Source organism: Labrus mixtus, chromosome 20 (assembly GCF_963584025.1).
Source record: "Labrus mixtus chromosome 20, fLabMix1.1, whole genome shotgun sequence".
NCBI lineage: Eukaryota > Metazoa > Chordata > Actinopteri > Labriformes > Labridae > Labrus > Labrus mixtus.
The window spans coordinates 10,037,851-10,052,735 of record NC_083631.1 but is presented as its reverse complement, the minus strand read 5'-3'; the positions used below and the strand labels follow the sequence as shown (position 1 = coordinate 10,052,735).

The 14,885-nt window shown below is 45.2% G+C and overlaps 2 protein-coding genes across 6 annotated transcripts; both read left to right on the top strand.

Annotated features, from left to right (window-relative positions):
- The first annotated feature begins 1,518 nt into the window (after nt 1-1,518).
- Nucleotides 1,519-9,429, top strand: LOC132954417 (SWI/SNF-related matrix-associated actin-dependent regulator of chromatin subfamily E member 1-like). Of its 4 annotated transcripts, none has more exons than XM_061026966.1 (11): nt 1,519-1,620; nt 2,136-2,193; nt 3,202-3,245; nt 3,815-3,913; nt 5,439-5,519; nt 6,104-6,235; nt 6,444-6,615; nt 6,709-6,881; nt 6,966-7,067; nt 7,195-7,459; nt 7,636-9,429. In XM_061026966.1, the coding sequence occupies exons 2-11, from the start codon at nt 2,187-2,189 to the stop codon at nt 8,013-8,015; spliced, it is 1,455 nt and encodes a 484-aa protein (XP_060882949.1). In that variant the 5' UTR covers nt 1,519-1,620; nt 2,136-2,186; the 3' UTR covers nt 8,016-9,429. The 4 variants fall into 4 exon arrangements, with proteins under 4 accessions (XP_060882949.1, XP_060882948.1, XP_060882951.1 ...); XM_061026965.1 differs by having other exon boundaries at nt 5,439-5,531; XM_061026968.1 differs by lacking the exon at nt 3,815-3,913.
- Nucleotides 9,430-10,196: 767 nt separating this feature from the next.
- On the top strand, nt 10,197-14,686 carry si:dkey-283b1.7 (von Willebrand factor C domain-containing protein 2-like). Of its 2 annotated transcripts, none has more exons than XM_061026979.1 (3): nt 10,197-10,596; nt 11,254-11,374; nt 13,947-14,686. In XM_061026979.1, the coding sequence occupies exons 1-3, from the start codon at nt 10,225-10,227 to the stop codon at nt 14,186-14,188; spliced, it is 735 nt and encodes a 244-aa protein (XP_060882962.1). In that variant the 5' UTR covers nt 10,197-10,224; the 3' UTR covers nt 14,189-14,686. The 2 variants fall into 2 exon arrangements, with proteins under 2 accessions (XP_060882962.1, XP_060882961.1); XM_061026978.1 differs by having other exon boundaries at nt 11,254-11,383.
- The last annotated feature ends 199 nt before the right edge of the window (nt 14,687-14,885 follow it).

Genomic DNA, 14,885 nt, shown 5'->3' with positions numbered 1-14,885 from the left:
AAATCTGTGTGTAATATTTCAGACATCTACGCTACAACGTGTAGTCTTATTCGATTTGTATCAAGAACAAAATCTCTTCCCCGGATATTTTGCATCATTTAGAAAAGGTTGTTTCTCTGTGAATCATATAATGTCTTGTTGTTTTGTTACTCCTGTGTCTTCAGAATCAAATAATTTGAATAACATAAGTTCCTGTCTGGTCCTTTATGTCCAAACATGATGCCAAAGACCGTCAGGCAACACTGAGTCATAAATTTTAACAGGTAAGAGATGACTATGGAGTGCCCCAGCTGAGGAGAATAATGTCTCAGTTAAGAATTTCAACAGTTAAGTCGGCTGCTGCTTGAATAACAATCGTGTTTTCTGCTGCATCAACATTTGCAGGCTAACAAATAGTTTGCATGAAAGCACGGAGCAGAACTGAGTATTTAGAGTTTGTCTCTGTACTAAACTCTGATGTTTGATTTGTTGATGATGTTGTCCAAACGTTGTGTTTGCTTTCAATCAGGCAGATTGATGATGTGTGTTTGATTTATTTGTATTTGACAACAACACACAGTCAATCACATGTGACGAGGTTAGCTCCACAGCTTAATGTCCAAACCTTTTCCAGCATGGAGACCGCCATCGACGGGACTCCAAAAGCCCCCTGCAGGAACAGACGGGTCACATCACTCAGGCTTCCTTCATATTTACAGTCTGTGGTCCAAACACAACTTAAAATGACAAATGATGAAAAGCATGTCCGACAACACTACATATACAAATGATCTGAAGAAGCTGAAGGCAAGGAAACAGCGATACTCTGACGTTTAATCTCTACAAATCCAACTAAACTTAAAGTGACTCATCAAGCATGATGTTTGTTAGAGGGTAGACCAAAAGCGGAGCAAAGTGGAGAGAACAGGAAGTGAAGATCCAGAATCCAGGACGGGTTTATAGAATGAGAATCATAATGACAACCATTAAAGAAGAAGCAATAATGAATGTGAATGATTGCTACAGGTTTTTGTGACAGGATCTTTAGAGAACAAACTTGATAGAGAAAATAAAATTGTACTTTTATTTATTTTTACTTCATCAGGTGAAAGTTCCTGATGCACAACTACAGATTAAAAAGGCTCTTGGCATGGATTCTGCTTCGACTGGAATGTCACTGAAGTCATTTTCCTCACAAAGTAGACAGGAGGAAATGTACAGATTTAGGATTGTTATGTTTATGTGGCGTACCAGCTCACAGAGGGATAAAAAGCAATGAAATGGCTGATTCGTTAGTAAAACAGGAGGATGTAATGGACATCTCGTTCAGTAAAAGTGAAGCTAAAAGATTAATTATGTCATTTTAAGTTCTTTATATTTTCATTTTTTATTTAATCTAGTTATTTATTTTGTTTTGATCACGGTGTAGTAACTCTCTTCTACACTCAAACATAGCAGGTGGCGGTAATGCACCTTAACGATGGTTACCTCCCGCCATTAAAAACATGAGGAAGAAGTTCCTGCGTCATACCGGTTGGTGGCGGTAATGCGCCGAAACGTTGTTTACCAGACGCAAAAGAAACCACGAAGAAGAAGGAAGGCGGAACAAGCGGCCTCACGGAGGGAACAAAGAACGGCTCAGTGAGTGGGATTATGATGTTTAAAACTTAATTATTTAAAAACAAGGCATTTTTTTTTACCGTTTATAACTTCGGTGTATAAACAAGTAAATGTTTATTGGTTTACAATTGTAGCTGGTAACGGAAGCTAATTACCTCCGTGTGTTGAATGTTAACGGCAGCGCGAGCTCGTATTGTCCGTTACCGTTAGCTTAGCTTACTTAGCATGTTTAATTCAAACACTTAACCGGTAATATTTAACTTCACATCAGTGAAGTGGCTCGTGTTAATGTATAGATGTGTGTTTAACTGTTTGCAGAGCCGCATTGATTCTTAATCTACTGAATAAAACAAACATTTTAACCTTTTAAAGCAGAAAATGTTCCTTCTATGTGTTAGCGTTCCGGCTAGCTAGAAGGCCAAACAGAAGGCCATTGTTGTCATACTCAGGTGTGTCGGTTACCTTTTATATTCTGCTGAACGAAACAAACAGCTGTTATTGTGGTTTCTCATGGTGTGTTTCTTGATGTTATTCAGGCTCACTAATATGGAAACAGTCTGCTCTGGTTAGTCCAGCCTGAAGCCACGATGTCGAGTGAGTAAACAACCTGTCTGTTCATGCGTGTGGTTTCTTTCATAACACGGATCTCATTTACAGTGACCATTATTACACACCTTTACTCTTACTTCTTCCCTTCATTGCTCTTAACCCTGATCTGTGATAGATAAGGGACAGTAACAAAAACCCAGACTGTGTCCCTGTACCTCCACCCTCATCCACTGTCTCACAATTAGATCCAGAATCAGATACAAAATGCGCCTCACTGCACCCCTCTGACCTCCTAAACCTATACACCACGTCCAAAAATCCTCCGGGTCCTCGGACCCTGGCCTGCTCTCCATGCCCCACACCTGACTTTGTACCTCTAGAAACAGGGACTTTAGCTCCCCCTCAGACATCTGCAAAGCCCCATCTTTGGTCTCATTCAGAAAACTCCTCAAACACTGTCTGTCCTCCACAGCCTTCAGCCTCCCCTACCTCTGCCCCCATCCCTCTCCCATCATTGCTACCTGTATCAGTATTGTTTTGTTCTTTGTCTGGACCCTCCGCCATGTAAAGTAACCTTGGATTCCCTGAAATCAAGCAAATTATTATCTCTATAGAGCTCTTAACAGCTGTGTTTACATGTGCAAAGTGTCTTGAATCTGATTGGTGATTCAAACTTCACTTTTCACATGGTTGCTTAATAAAGTGATCAGATTGAGAATGGCTTGTACGTGAATCAAACATTAAGAAACAGCTGAGGAAAAAAGAAGAGTTGTTCCTTCCTGTGAACGACGATTAAAATGTGCTTTAACCGACTGCAGTACCCATTTTAAACACAAGGGGGTCGGAGTTACAACTATTTTGTGAAATGTTTATAGACTGATAAAAGCTGAAGCTATAAACTACGTTAAAGAATGACCCTGATGAGGAACCTCGACTGAGAACAGAATTCAATGTTTAAAGTGTTTCAACAAAAAAATAAAAGATGATTCTTATAAAACATAAGCAGCAGGTTGTTGTAATGACTAACATTTATTTTTTTCTTCTCTTGAACAGAACGACCATCCTACGCCCCTCCCCCTCCCCCCGCCCCGACAACAGTAAGTGTCAACACTCAGATGCACTCAGCGGTTATTGTTTAGTGTTAGCTCCGCACACTTTGGTTCTTTATCTTCCTCTCCTGCTGTCCTGCTCCTCTACATCTTTATTTCTCTGATCTCTCCGTCTCTCTCTCTCTGAACACGGAGGTTACTACAGACGTGTTCAGCTTTATCATCCCTCTCACTCCTGCCTCTCTCCTGTCATACCACTGCATGTCTTCTAATATAAATCTTTAAGGAGTGAAGCCAATGTGTGAAGTTACAGAATCAATACGCTTGTTTTGGTGCTTATTGTTTCTTTACATTGAGTGTCGGAGCACAGCAGCGTGTAAACAGAGTCGATAAGAGACTCGTGTGTTGTGCACTCACTCTAAATGACGGCCTGCAGGACAGTTGCCTTTTTTTCTTTGCCTTGCATGATGCCTTCATGGAAAAAAACAAACAAGCAAACCAGTATACATATATTTTCATGTTTTCCCCGCTTGTCACTTATTTCTGTTGATCCCTCTTCCTCCTCTTGTTTGTGAGCCATTTCTCATCCGTGTTTTGTCTCATTTGTCTTCCATCAGCAAATGCCTTCCACCCCAGGGTTTGTGGGCTACAACCCTTACAGCCATCTGGCCTACAACAATCTCCGGCTGGGAGGGAGCTCCGGAGGCTCCAGCAGGGTAATGAACTGATGGAGGGATTTGGAAACATGAAACGAAAAACAGAACAGGGGTGTGGGTGCAGGGATAACAGGAAGGATGTGTTGAGGTTATTCAAAGGGACACAAACATAGAAAAAGGAGGGGCTCAGAAAATGATGCTGCGTGGAACAGAAGTCAAATTAAACAGTGATTCTGTTTTATTTTCTAATCCTGGCCCTGATTGTAAATATTCTCAGGTCCCTTAAATATGTTTTATTCGGCACTAACTGGCTGACTTTGTTTACTATAGAGCAACATCACAGAAAGTCTCTTTCACACACAGTTTCACATTTCCCTGATTTTAAACTTACATGTGTTTTTTAGAGATTTATATATGGGCTGTTTGTGCCTTCAATGTAGAGATGTGAGTAGAGTCAGAAATCAAGAAGAGAGAGAGATTGAGCTTTTAAAGGAAAGCTGTGTACACAGAAAACGTGAAAAAAATGACCCAACCGCCCCAAAAACAAAGTTAATGTACAGTTTGATATTTTCATGGGAAGTACATACAGACAGAGACAGGCTGATGTAATATGCTGATGTCGATCTTTCACAGATTACAGTGTTAGTTTTCATGTTTTTGAGCATGTATACCGTCTTCACAGAACATGAAATTCATCGAATGAGACCTTGAATGTTTTAGAAATGTTGGTACTACATGGTTTGTCCAACAGAGGGCACTCTGACGCTGTCTGCAGCTGAGCAGCGTGTTAATTAGAATCAGATGTGTAATGATCTTTTAAATAAAGTTTTTATTTGTTTGAGAAACATTCCCTCAGAGTATCTTTGACAAGTTATATCTGCACACAGTGGACACAGGAAAGGTTTATTTTCACGCCAGCTCTCAAGTTCACTGTCCAGGCCGCCATTTCCCCGACCGAGTATGTATTTATTTCTGTCTCCAAAAAATCACATATCCATCTGGCTAAGGTTGATTTGACCGTGTAACCTTTTTTTTCGTGTAAAAGTCGTAATTCTCATTTATTTGTCTGGGACTTTCGTGGTGTCAAAAGCCAGAACTGTGTGAACTTTGACCTTTATCGCTGTTATCCTTAACTGAAAATCAAATTAAAGGTTAAGATATTTACATCAAAGTTGCGGGTACTACAGGAGGTACAGAATAATAATTTCTTCTAAGACGCTCCCTGTTTATGTTGAGTCTGATGATTTATAATTTGCCTCATCTCCTCAGCTGAAATGTTGTTTTCCTCTTTTGCATGCATGTAAATGAGCTGACATGCATGATGAACGGTTCATGCAGTTATCAGAAAGGCTTCAGGCGCTCCTCAGGGTCATGCTGGTTTACATTTACATGACTTATTTTGACCTTTCACAAGTTTCACAATGTTTAGACCAGCTGATGTTTTATGACCTCTCTCTCTCTCTTTCTCTCTTTCGCTCTAAACTTTTGTCCCTTTTTTTAAAAATTTGTTTCCCTTTCATTTCTGCCTCTTCATTCACGTTTTCTCCTCCTCTTACCCCTCCCCTTCTCTCTCTTCCTCCCACAGAACTCCACGGGCATCACCGTCCCGAAGCCTCCCAAACCTCCAGACAAGCCCCTGATGCCTTACATGCGGTACAGCCGGAAGGTAAGCAGGAAGGTAAGACACCCATCCACGGTGTCTGCTTTTACTGCTTGTCCTCCCATCCCCCAAACAGTTGCAGGGGCGTTAGGGTGGGAAACAGCCGAGCCATGACGCCTTCACCACCACCTCAGCCGCCTAGTGGACACTCACAGTACTCTCCTGTGTTTGTCGACCTAACAGAATTTACAGCTTCTTGTTGTCTTTGTGCTAGCATGATCTGCGCCTCATTTCCCCCTCTGTGCTTGTCGCTTCTCTCGTCTCCTGCTTCCAATTTAAAGACAAAATCTACACTTTAGACTCAAATTGATATAAAGCTAGTGATTCTGTCTGAACAAATACTTCATTTCATTCCATCCAGACTTCTGCAACACTCCAGACTTAAGTCCAGTTAATAATTCTGTTCAAAGACGCTTTTAATTTCTTGCCTCTGCACTTTTCCTCCTTTTGTTTCCTTCACTATTTTATATCTACTGACCTGTTGTGTTTACCTGTAGTGACCAGCTGTTGTCTGTGTGTGTGTGTGTGTGTGTGTGTGTTGGTCGTTGTTCCTGCATGTGTGTGTGTTTTGTTTGTGTGCACATTAAAAGGTATGGGACCAAGTGAAGGCATCCAACCCGGACCTGAAGCTGTGGGAGATCGGAAAGATCATCGGGGGGATGTGGAGGGACCTGACGGACGAGGAGAAACAGGACTACCTGAACGAGTACGAGGCTGAGAAGGTGAGGCGACACAGAACTGAGTGTAGAGGAAGACAAAGAAAGTACAGTTTAGAGTAGCTGCAGGTGAATCCTCATTCAATCAGATGTTAAATATTCAAAAGCTCATTAATCTACGAATAGGCAATCTGTGAAGGCTGTGACCATCAGACTGCAGGAGCACACAGGAAGTTGTATTTTCCTGCTCACCTTGCCCCTCCCCCCTCCACAGATTGAGTATAACGACTCTCTGAAGGCATACCACAACTCCCCCGCCTATCTGGCCTACGTCAACGCTAAGAATCGGGCGGAGGCGGCGATGGAGGAGGAGAGCAGACAGAGGCAGAGTCGGATGGACAAAGGAGAGCCGTACATGAGCATCCAGCCGGCTGAAGACCCCGACGGTCAGTTACACATCCATGTTTATCGTTAATAAAGTTTATGCCCCCCCCTCGCGTCATGTCAGTCAGCTCATGGTTTCCTTTTCCTCCGCCCAGACTACGACGATGGGTTTTCAGTGAAGCACACGGCAGCTGCTCGCTTCCAGAGGAACCACCGGCTCATCAGTGACATCCTCAGCGAGATCGTGGTGCCGGACGTGCGCTCCGTGGTCACGACCGCCCGCATGCAGGTCCTGAAGAGGCAGGTCCAGTCCCTCATGGTGCATCAGGTGCGTTTGATCGGCTCTTTTCATGCTCGTTGACTGATTTCCTGTTGACCTCAGAGACTCACCTGATCTGTGCGTGTGTTTCAGAGGAAGCTGGAGGCGGAGCTTCTGCAGATTGAAGATCGGCACCAAGACAAGAAAAGACGCTTCCTGGAGACCACGGACTCCTTCAACACTGAACTCAAGAGGGTACGCGTCTGAGTACATCTGAGCAGCAGGAATAAAGTTGTCAGCAAATGACTTCCAAATACCGGCTTCAATTTTTGTCTTTATTCATTTAAAGCTGTTACTTTACCCATGATTCCGTTGTCTCCAGCTGTGCAGTCAGAAGGTGGAGGTGGACATGGAGAAGCTGGCAGCAGAGATGGCCGCAGCCGAAGAGGCGGCCCGGCGGCGGGCGGAGGAGAGAGAGCGCGAGGCGGCCGAGCAGGCGGAGAAAGCCGCTCAGCAGGCTCAACAGCAGCAGCAACAAGAGGCGGCTGGAAACAAAGCTACCGAGCAGAGCAGTGCTAATGCTAACAGCCCAGCTAACCCCACCTCAGGGACCAAGGAGGAGGACAAGCCCACACCTATGGAGACAGGTATGAAGTCCCTCAAATCAACAGTTCTCAAACCTTTTTAATAAAAACTGTTTGGATGTGCAGCTCAACGTGTTCGACACGTGTAACGAGAGTTTGACAAACTGTCGCACCTTTGCAGAAGTTTTGACTTGTTTTAGTGATTTTCAAATTTCTCTTTTATTTTCATCCCTCCCCAGATGAGGCGGCCCCAGCAGAGCCCTCCTCAGACCCCCAGCCTGCTCCTCCTCCTCCATCTGACCCCCCCTCCTCTGCCTCTGATAAAGCCAGTCCTCCCCCCGAGCCCCCCAGGGAGACCAGCACCCCCGTCAGCAGCGCCCCCAGTGACGACAGCAGCAGCAGCAGTAGCAGCAGCATGCCCGCCCCCTCCTCAGAGAGCACACCCCCTGCAGCTGCAGCCCCAGCGGCCCCCGAACCCCCCGCTGCACAAGAAGCTAGCCCTGCTAACGTGGCTGCACCTCCACCTCCACCACCCCCTGCCTCAGAGGAACCAGCCCCCCCACCGCCGCCACCACTACTGCCCCCCAGCCAGAGCGGTGGTCAGCAGTACGACATGTAATGGATTCACAACGTTAGCTTCTTCTTCGTTCTCTGGAGGAGATTTGATTAATTACATCATCAAACATTTAATTCCTTTAAATTTACCCAGCATGCCTGGTTCCAGTACATAATGATAAAATGTCACCAAAGAGGGCATCAGTGACCCGCCCACCTCGGTGCTGCAGACATCGTACGAGCCATTCCTCTGACCACGTCCCATGATGCATCGTGAACACCTGCACATCCACCTTCACAACATCACAGTGAATAAAAGCTCGAGAAGGATAGGACTACAACTCTTATCATATTTTAATACTTAAGAGAAGTTAAACACAGGGATTAAACGTCATCAGCCTCGGTAGTCGGCCCTCGATGTTTGTGTAATGCAGCCACTGGCCAGTAGAGGGAGCTGTAGCCAAAGACTGGCTGCAGCTCCGGTTAATCGTCGATCTCTCTTGACTCTAATACACAGATGTAAACAAGCACAGTGAACAGATAGCATGTCATAGTACGACAGTTTGTCCGTATTCTGATCTATAGCATGGAGATGAAGTCGTTTTATTGACCTGAGCAATAACGGATTGAGACTTTCTAAAAATCCTCATCATGATGTAGATGTTTCAGGATCCTCTCAGCCAATTCATTATCATTTAATTTGAGTAAAAAGAATCCTTATATTCTGGTGTCATTGCGCTGTAGAAAGAATTCATCTGACATGGACGCTCCAGTATTAACAGTGAAAGTTCTAACCTCAGAAAAGGCCCTCTGTGGAGACGTGGATGTAGAAACCTTTAAATCAGCGCCAGCTGCAGCTGCAGACCTGTAAAGGTTTTAGTCTGTGAAGTGTGAAATCTCAGCGTGTCTTCTGTCAGTGACCTCGCATGAAAGGACCTCGACCTTTAACCCCCGTTTGAAACCTCCAGACTTTTGTAGTTTTGAGTTTGTGTGATTTGCAGAACTACTACTGTTGCTTCTGCTTTGTTTTTTAGAGATCTAGTGGAACCTTTTTAGAAGAATATAATCAGCCGTCTTATTAAAGAACCCAGGTGAGACTTTAAGCATGGAGGCGGGCACATTTCATGACCAGTGCACACACATCCTGCATGCTGTAAGAACTGTACTAACCTGAACCTGCCGCTGTTTGAACAATGAGAGAAGAGTAGAGGCCCAGAGAGAATGGCTCAAAGGTGCTTTAATAATCCCGGGGTGATGAAGTGGGTGTGACCGCTAGAGGAACCGCTCGCTCTGTCAGCCGAACGCTCTGACAGATGATGTTCAGATTTATTTTAATCTCCTCCTACAGGTGTAACCTCGCTCTGCGTTTCAAAGGACTCTTTTCTTACTCGGACTGTTTTTAGTAACACGCCTGTTTTTTTGCATCTTTTTTTTGTACTGTCTGAACTTATCGACCCTAATAAAAATATTTCTCTGTCTTTTCTTTCTTTCTTCATTTACTCAGATTACAGATTTTAATTTATAGGACAGGGACTTTATTATGGTACGAGTTAAGAATCCTGATGTCAAATTACCAGCGAAGTACCAGAGATGTCCACAAGGTGGCGCACAAACATGCAGGACACCCCTCCCGACGGTATCCTCTTTAAATCTGTTATTCTAAGAGAGGAAAGGCTGCAAACATGGAGAGATGCTTTTAAAGGTGTGAACAGTTTTAGTCACATAATCTCAATAACTGAGTGAAAGATAAATAATAAGATCATAAAGAAAAGTAAAAATGTCTGAAACGTGAGGAGATCAAAGTCAAACTCTTAAATCCCCTCCATTCTTTCTCACTTTTATTGTTTATTGAGTTTATAAATTATCCCCACATGTATTTACAATCATATAAAAACGTCTCCTCAGTTTGATTACAGTCCTAACATCCACCCAGTGTGACAGAAGAAACAGGAAGAGCCCTAAAACAACCTTACCTCAAATACCTGCAGAGAAGACACTCGTTGGTTTTCTCATGTTGACAGACTTTAGTGCTGTCAGATAAATACAAAATAAAATAAAATGCTTCCTCTGAAAACATTTTCTCTTATTTCTCTGTTTGTAAAGTTATGAGGGGGCTCCACGCGGCTGCAGGTGGGTGTCACCTGTTCTGTGTTTGGGCGTCACCGGCTGTGTGTGTGTGTGTGTGTGCGCTCCGGTGAGCTTCTCCTCCCACCGACACACACACACACACACACACACACACACACACACACCGATGGTTCCTGTCGGTCACCATGAGCCACCGGCCTCGCGCGCTCTGCTGCCTCTCCCTCGCGCTCGTCCTGCTGCTGCCTCGCGCTCCGGTGGCGGCGGAGTACTCCTCTTCAAAGACCGACCTGGACTACGAGTTCGGGGACTACCGGGGGAAGTGGTGCATCGACGACCACGGCTTCGTTTACGCCATCGGAGAGATTTACTACCCGAGCCCCTCCGCGTGCCCGTGCACGTGCACCGTGGACGGTCCGGTGTGCGTGCGCCCGAAATGTCCACGCGTCCATCCCCGGTGCACGCGGATCAGGTACAGAGCGTGCTGTCCGGTGTGTGAGGCCATGGCCCGGGTCTGTGTCTACGCGGGAAAAACGTACCGACTCCTGGAGGAGTTCAGGGTGAGTTCCAAACTTTACCCCCCCCCCCCCTTCTCTGTCCCATTCACACCATCACTCCAGATTTACGCACACCTCTGGGGGAGCGCTTACCTGGATAGGCTTGCTGACGTCACTGTGACTGATTCTGTCTGCATGTGATGTAAACGCAGCTGTGATTCTCTTATCAGTAGATTTTTCTGTGTTTATGTTTTTAATATTTGTTCATCATGACGTCATAGTTCCTCCTGTTTATGACACTTTAAAGGTGGAGTCAGTTTGTAAACTCTGACTTTCTGCAGAATAAATACAAGGAGGCTGGAGGAGAAACTCCGGGTGAAGTCAGTGTGAAAGCACTGCTGCAGTTACCTTGCTTTCCTCTAGGTGGCGTTCTATTGGTCCCTTATTCAAATGAATGCACGTTTAAATAAGACGGCTGTTTGTGCTGTTGCGTCATCATGTCAGACCTCAACAGTTACATAAACACAGAGAGCTTCCAGGCAGTCCTGTATCAGGGGCAGGTCAGCTGTGTGTGTGTGTGTGTGTGTGTGGGGGGGGGGGGAGGGGTCATTGACTGTTTTGTCACGTGCATGTTGCAGTAATCCAGACAGACTGTTTGATTGGATCTGCCTCGTATTAAAGCGTTTATTAAAAACACTTTGTACGGTTTGTGTGTTTCAGTTGTCCCGGTGTGAGCGCTGTCGCTGCGAGGCTAACGGAGAGGTGTACTGCAGCATCTCAGACTGCCCCGCCCCTCACTGCGTCAACCCCACCTACGAGCCCAAGCACTGCTGCCCCATCTGTAAGAGCGGTGAGACTCACTCACAACTGCACACCATCACTCTAACACCGGGCGATCAAGAAAAGGTTTCAGTTCACAAACATACCAGAGACTCGCTCTGTTCAGAACCACCAAACATGAACTAAAGGTCCAATCAGTGAGCAGTGAAGAGAGTGAAATGATAAAGTGATCTTACTATATGATCAGACATTAAGGAAACATGCTATGTTGAAGTGCTGGCTTCTCTGACAACAATGCAGCAGCCAGTCTGTCCTCCTTCTAACTTTAGATTCTGGTCCTGAATGCTCTGGATTTGTTTGGACCGGAGAAGGTAGACGGTTTTAAGACACCCCCACGCGGCCGTTTTGGACGCCCCTCAGTTTGTCAGATATGAGAGTAGTTATCAGGTCAAACCAACAGGTGTTGCAGTGATGGAAGCGGGCAAGAGAAGTGGTTCAGATAGAAGTGATTGTACCCGACCTAAAAAGCCTCTGCATGTTTCTAATAAGCTCCACGAGCAGAAACGTGCTCAAACTAGGATCAATATTGGAGATGCTTTTGAAAAATGGAGAGAGGTTAGAACACAGAAAGGTTTACAGACCCATGCAGAGCTGGATAAACACTGAAGCTTCAGTGTCCACCACATGACGACCTGCGTGAGTATCGACTCTAGAGAGGAGGGGGGGAGACAGCTCTTCAAGAAAGCCCTGTCTAAATGTTACAGATGTTTTCTTTAAAACAGATGTTCTCCTGTACTTTCCTGTCTCATGAAGACTTTTAGAAATGGCCTCCTCGTGTTTTGGTTTTGAGTCGACTCTGAATCCTCTGTTAATCCATCTCCATCTGTGTGTGTGAATCATCGTCCTCCTCCTGCACTGCTACAGGAAGCTCTTAGCAGGAGCACACGACCACATGTGATGTCATAGTAACACACACACACACACACACTAAAGCTCATGCTTTCTGAGTGTGTTGTTATCTGTCGTGTGTGCAACAGTTACGTCACTGCACACACAGCTAACTGTTATGTCATACATGTTTCCACTGCTACAGGCATCAACGTTTGTGTGTGTGTGTGTGTGTGTGTGTGTCTGTGTGTGTGCATGTTTCTGTGTGTGTTTCTGTGTGTGTGTGTTTATGTGTGTGTGTGTGTGTGTGTGTGTGTGTGTGTGTTTCTGTGTGTGTTTCTGTGTGTGTGTGTGTGTGTGTGTGTGTGTGTGTGTGTGTGTGTGTTTCTGTGTGTGTGTGTGTGTGTGTTTCTGTGTGTGCGTGCAGCAGGGATATCAGCAGCTCTCATTCCTTCATCATTGAATCAGGAGCATGTGAAATGAAACCCGGCGTGTTCTCTTCAGACAAACAGGAAGTCAAACTTTGGTTGTAGTTCATAACTTCATGTTTATCTTCCTCATCTTCTTCCTCGTTGTCGTCGGTGGGACAGATGGTTCAGTTTGTTGCATCATCCTCGCTCAGCTGTCGGATCTGGCAGCAGATGAGATGGACGTCCGGTCCTCCTGCTGGCGGCCGGTGGTAATTGTTTCTCAGGTAGCTGCCAAAGCAAAGGAACCTCCATCTGTGGCTGGTGATATTTAAAGCAGCTTGTTTACATTCGAGCTTCATATTCAGTCTGAACGGATTTTTAATTTATACTCAGAGGGAGAGGAGTCAGGAGAGAACATGTCCTTTATTACTTTTCCTGTTTGCAAGAATTTAATTACAATTGTTATAGACCTTTAGTTTTTGAAGTTTAATTTCCCTTACATTTCAATGCGAACTTTGATATTTTGCTCCTATTCAGTCAAATATTGAATATAACCAAAATATCAAAGCTGTCATTGAAATTTGAGCAGACTTTACCTTTAATTTTCTCAAAAACTTTACAGTAAAATCTCCTAACAATTCTCAGGATAACATTACGGGACACAAGGAACAAGAATTCATTAAAAGTTTCTTGTCACCTGTCACAGATTTTTCAAAATAAAATATTGAATAGGAAGAGAAGACGAGAAGACAAATGGAGAGTTATTTCCTCTTCCCCATGCGCAGAGTGTAGGTGGTGGTTGGCCGTCGGCTGCGGTCTTTGCGGTCGGGTCAGGAGAAACTTTTTGGCCAAGACGAGAGGCGACGTGAGGCGACGCCACAGGCGGCCTTTATCGCCACTTGTTCCTCACCGTCTGCAATCTCTGTTTGTTTAAAACTGTATTTATTTCTTTATTTGGGCCAATAGGGGGCAGCAGAACAAAAACCTTTAAGCACAACAACATATAACCACGTAGTGAGGCCGGGTGGCGGTGGCAGCAGGCGCCATCAGTCACCCCAGACGTCTCCTCAGCACGTGTTCCAGCTCCTCCTGAGGCGACCTCAGTGACCTCTGGGTCAGGGTTATTAGAGGAACATGTTGGTGAAATGTCACTTTAAAGGTCTGTTTCCTGTGTAGACACGATATGAAATGAAATGTTTAATTAAAGAAACGTTCATCACTACCGACAGTGCAGAAAGACAGTTTGAAGGTTTCTGTGCTCGGGTTGAGATTTCAGAAACATTCATGATAAATAAATAAATGTATGATGTCATCTCGTGGCTCCGCCTCCTTCAGGTCCAAACTGCTTCGCGGGGAACAGAGTGATCTCAGCGGGGGAGCGTGTCAACGTCGACGAGCGCACCGTTTGTTTCTGCACCTACAGGGACGGGACATGGCACACACACCCACAGGCCACCTGCGAACAGCGCCCCCTGCCCAGCCCCACGTCCAGCATCCGCACCGAGCCCCCCAGGGAGGAGAAGACCAGGGGGAGGGGGGGCAGCGGGTACATCCCCCGACTGGATCTGATCCCATGAGATGGTTTAATCAGGGTCAATAAAACGCTTACTTTGATTATTAGAAACAGGAGAAAACGGCACAATTTGTTTTTAAAATCGTCTCCTTGACAACCACCGAAATGTAAACAAGATTTTATTTCTCAGTTCACCCTGAAGGTGTTCAGATGTCCTGGTTTATTCCTCTCTTCCTGCACACGTGCAAATCTACAGTCCGTCCACAGTAGGCCTAGTTACTTGCCACGCCCAGAAAACCTCCCATCATGCCCCTGGGGAAAGTGGGAGGAGTCAGAGAGTGAGGTTAATGTATCGGTTATTTACAGTAGGTGACTCCTGCAGGAGGTCGCTCGGCTTCTCTCCACCGACCTGCTGGTTTCCGTTTGTAGGCCGAGCGAGGCCGGAGGTGTCCAAGTAGACCACACACACACAGACAAACACACACAGAAACACACACACACACAGACAAACACACACAGAAACACACACAGAAACACACACAGAAACACACACACACACACACACACACACACACACACACACACACACACACACACACACACACACACACACAGAAACACACACACACACACACACACACAGAGGAATGAACGTGTCAGCGGAAATGATTCAAAGACTTCCTGGCGAGCACATGGTGTATTTATGTAAATGTAAACATGTTGGTAAATACTGCACGTCACTTATATTCTGTATAGATATA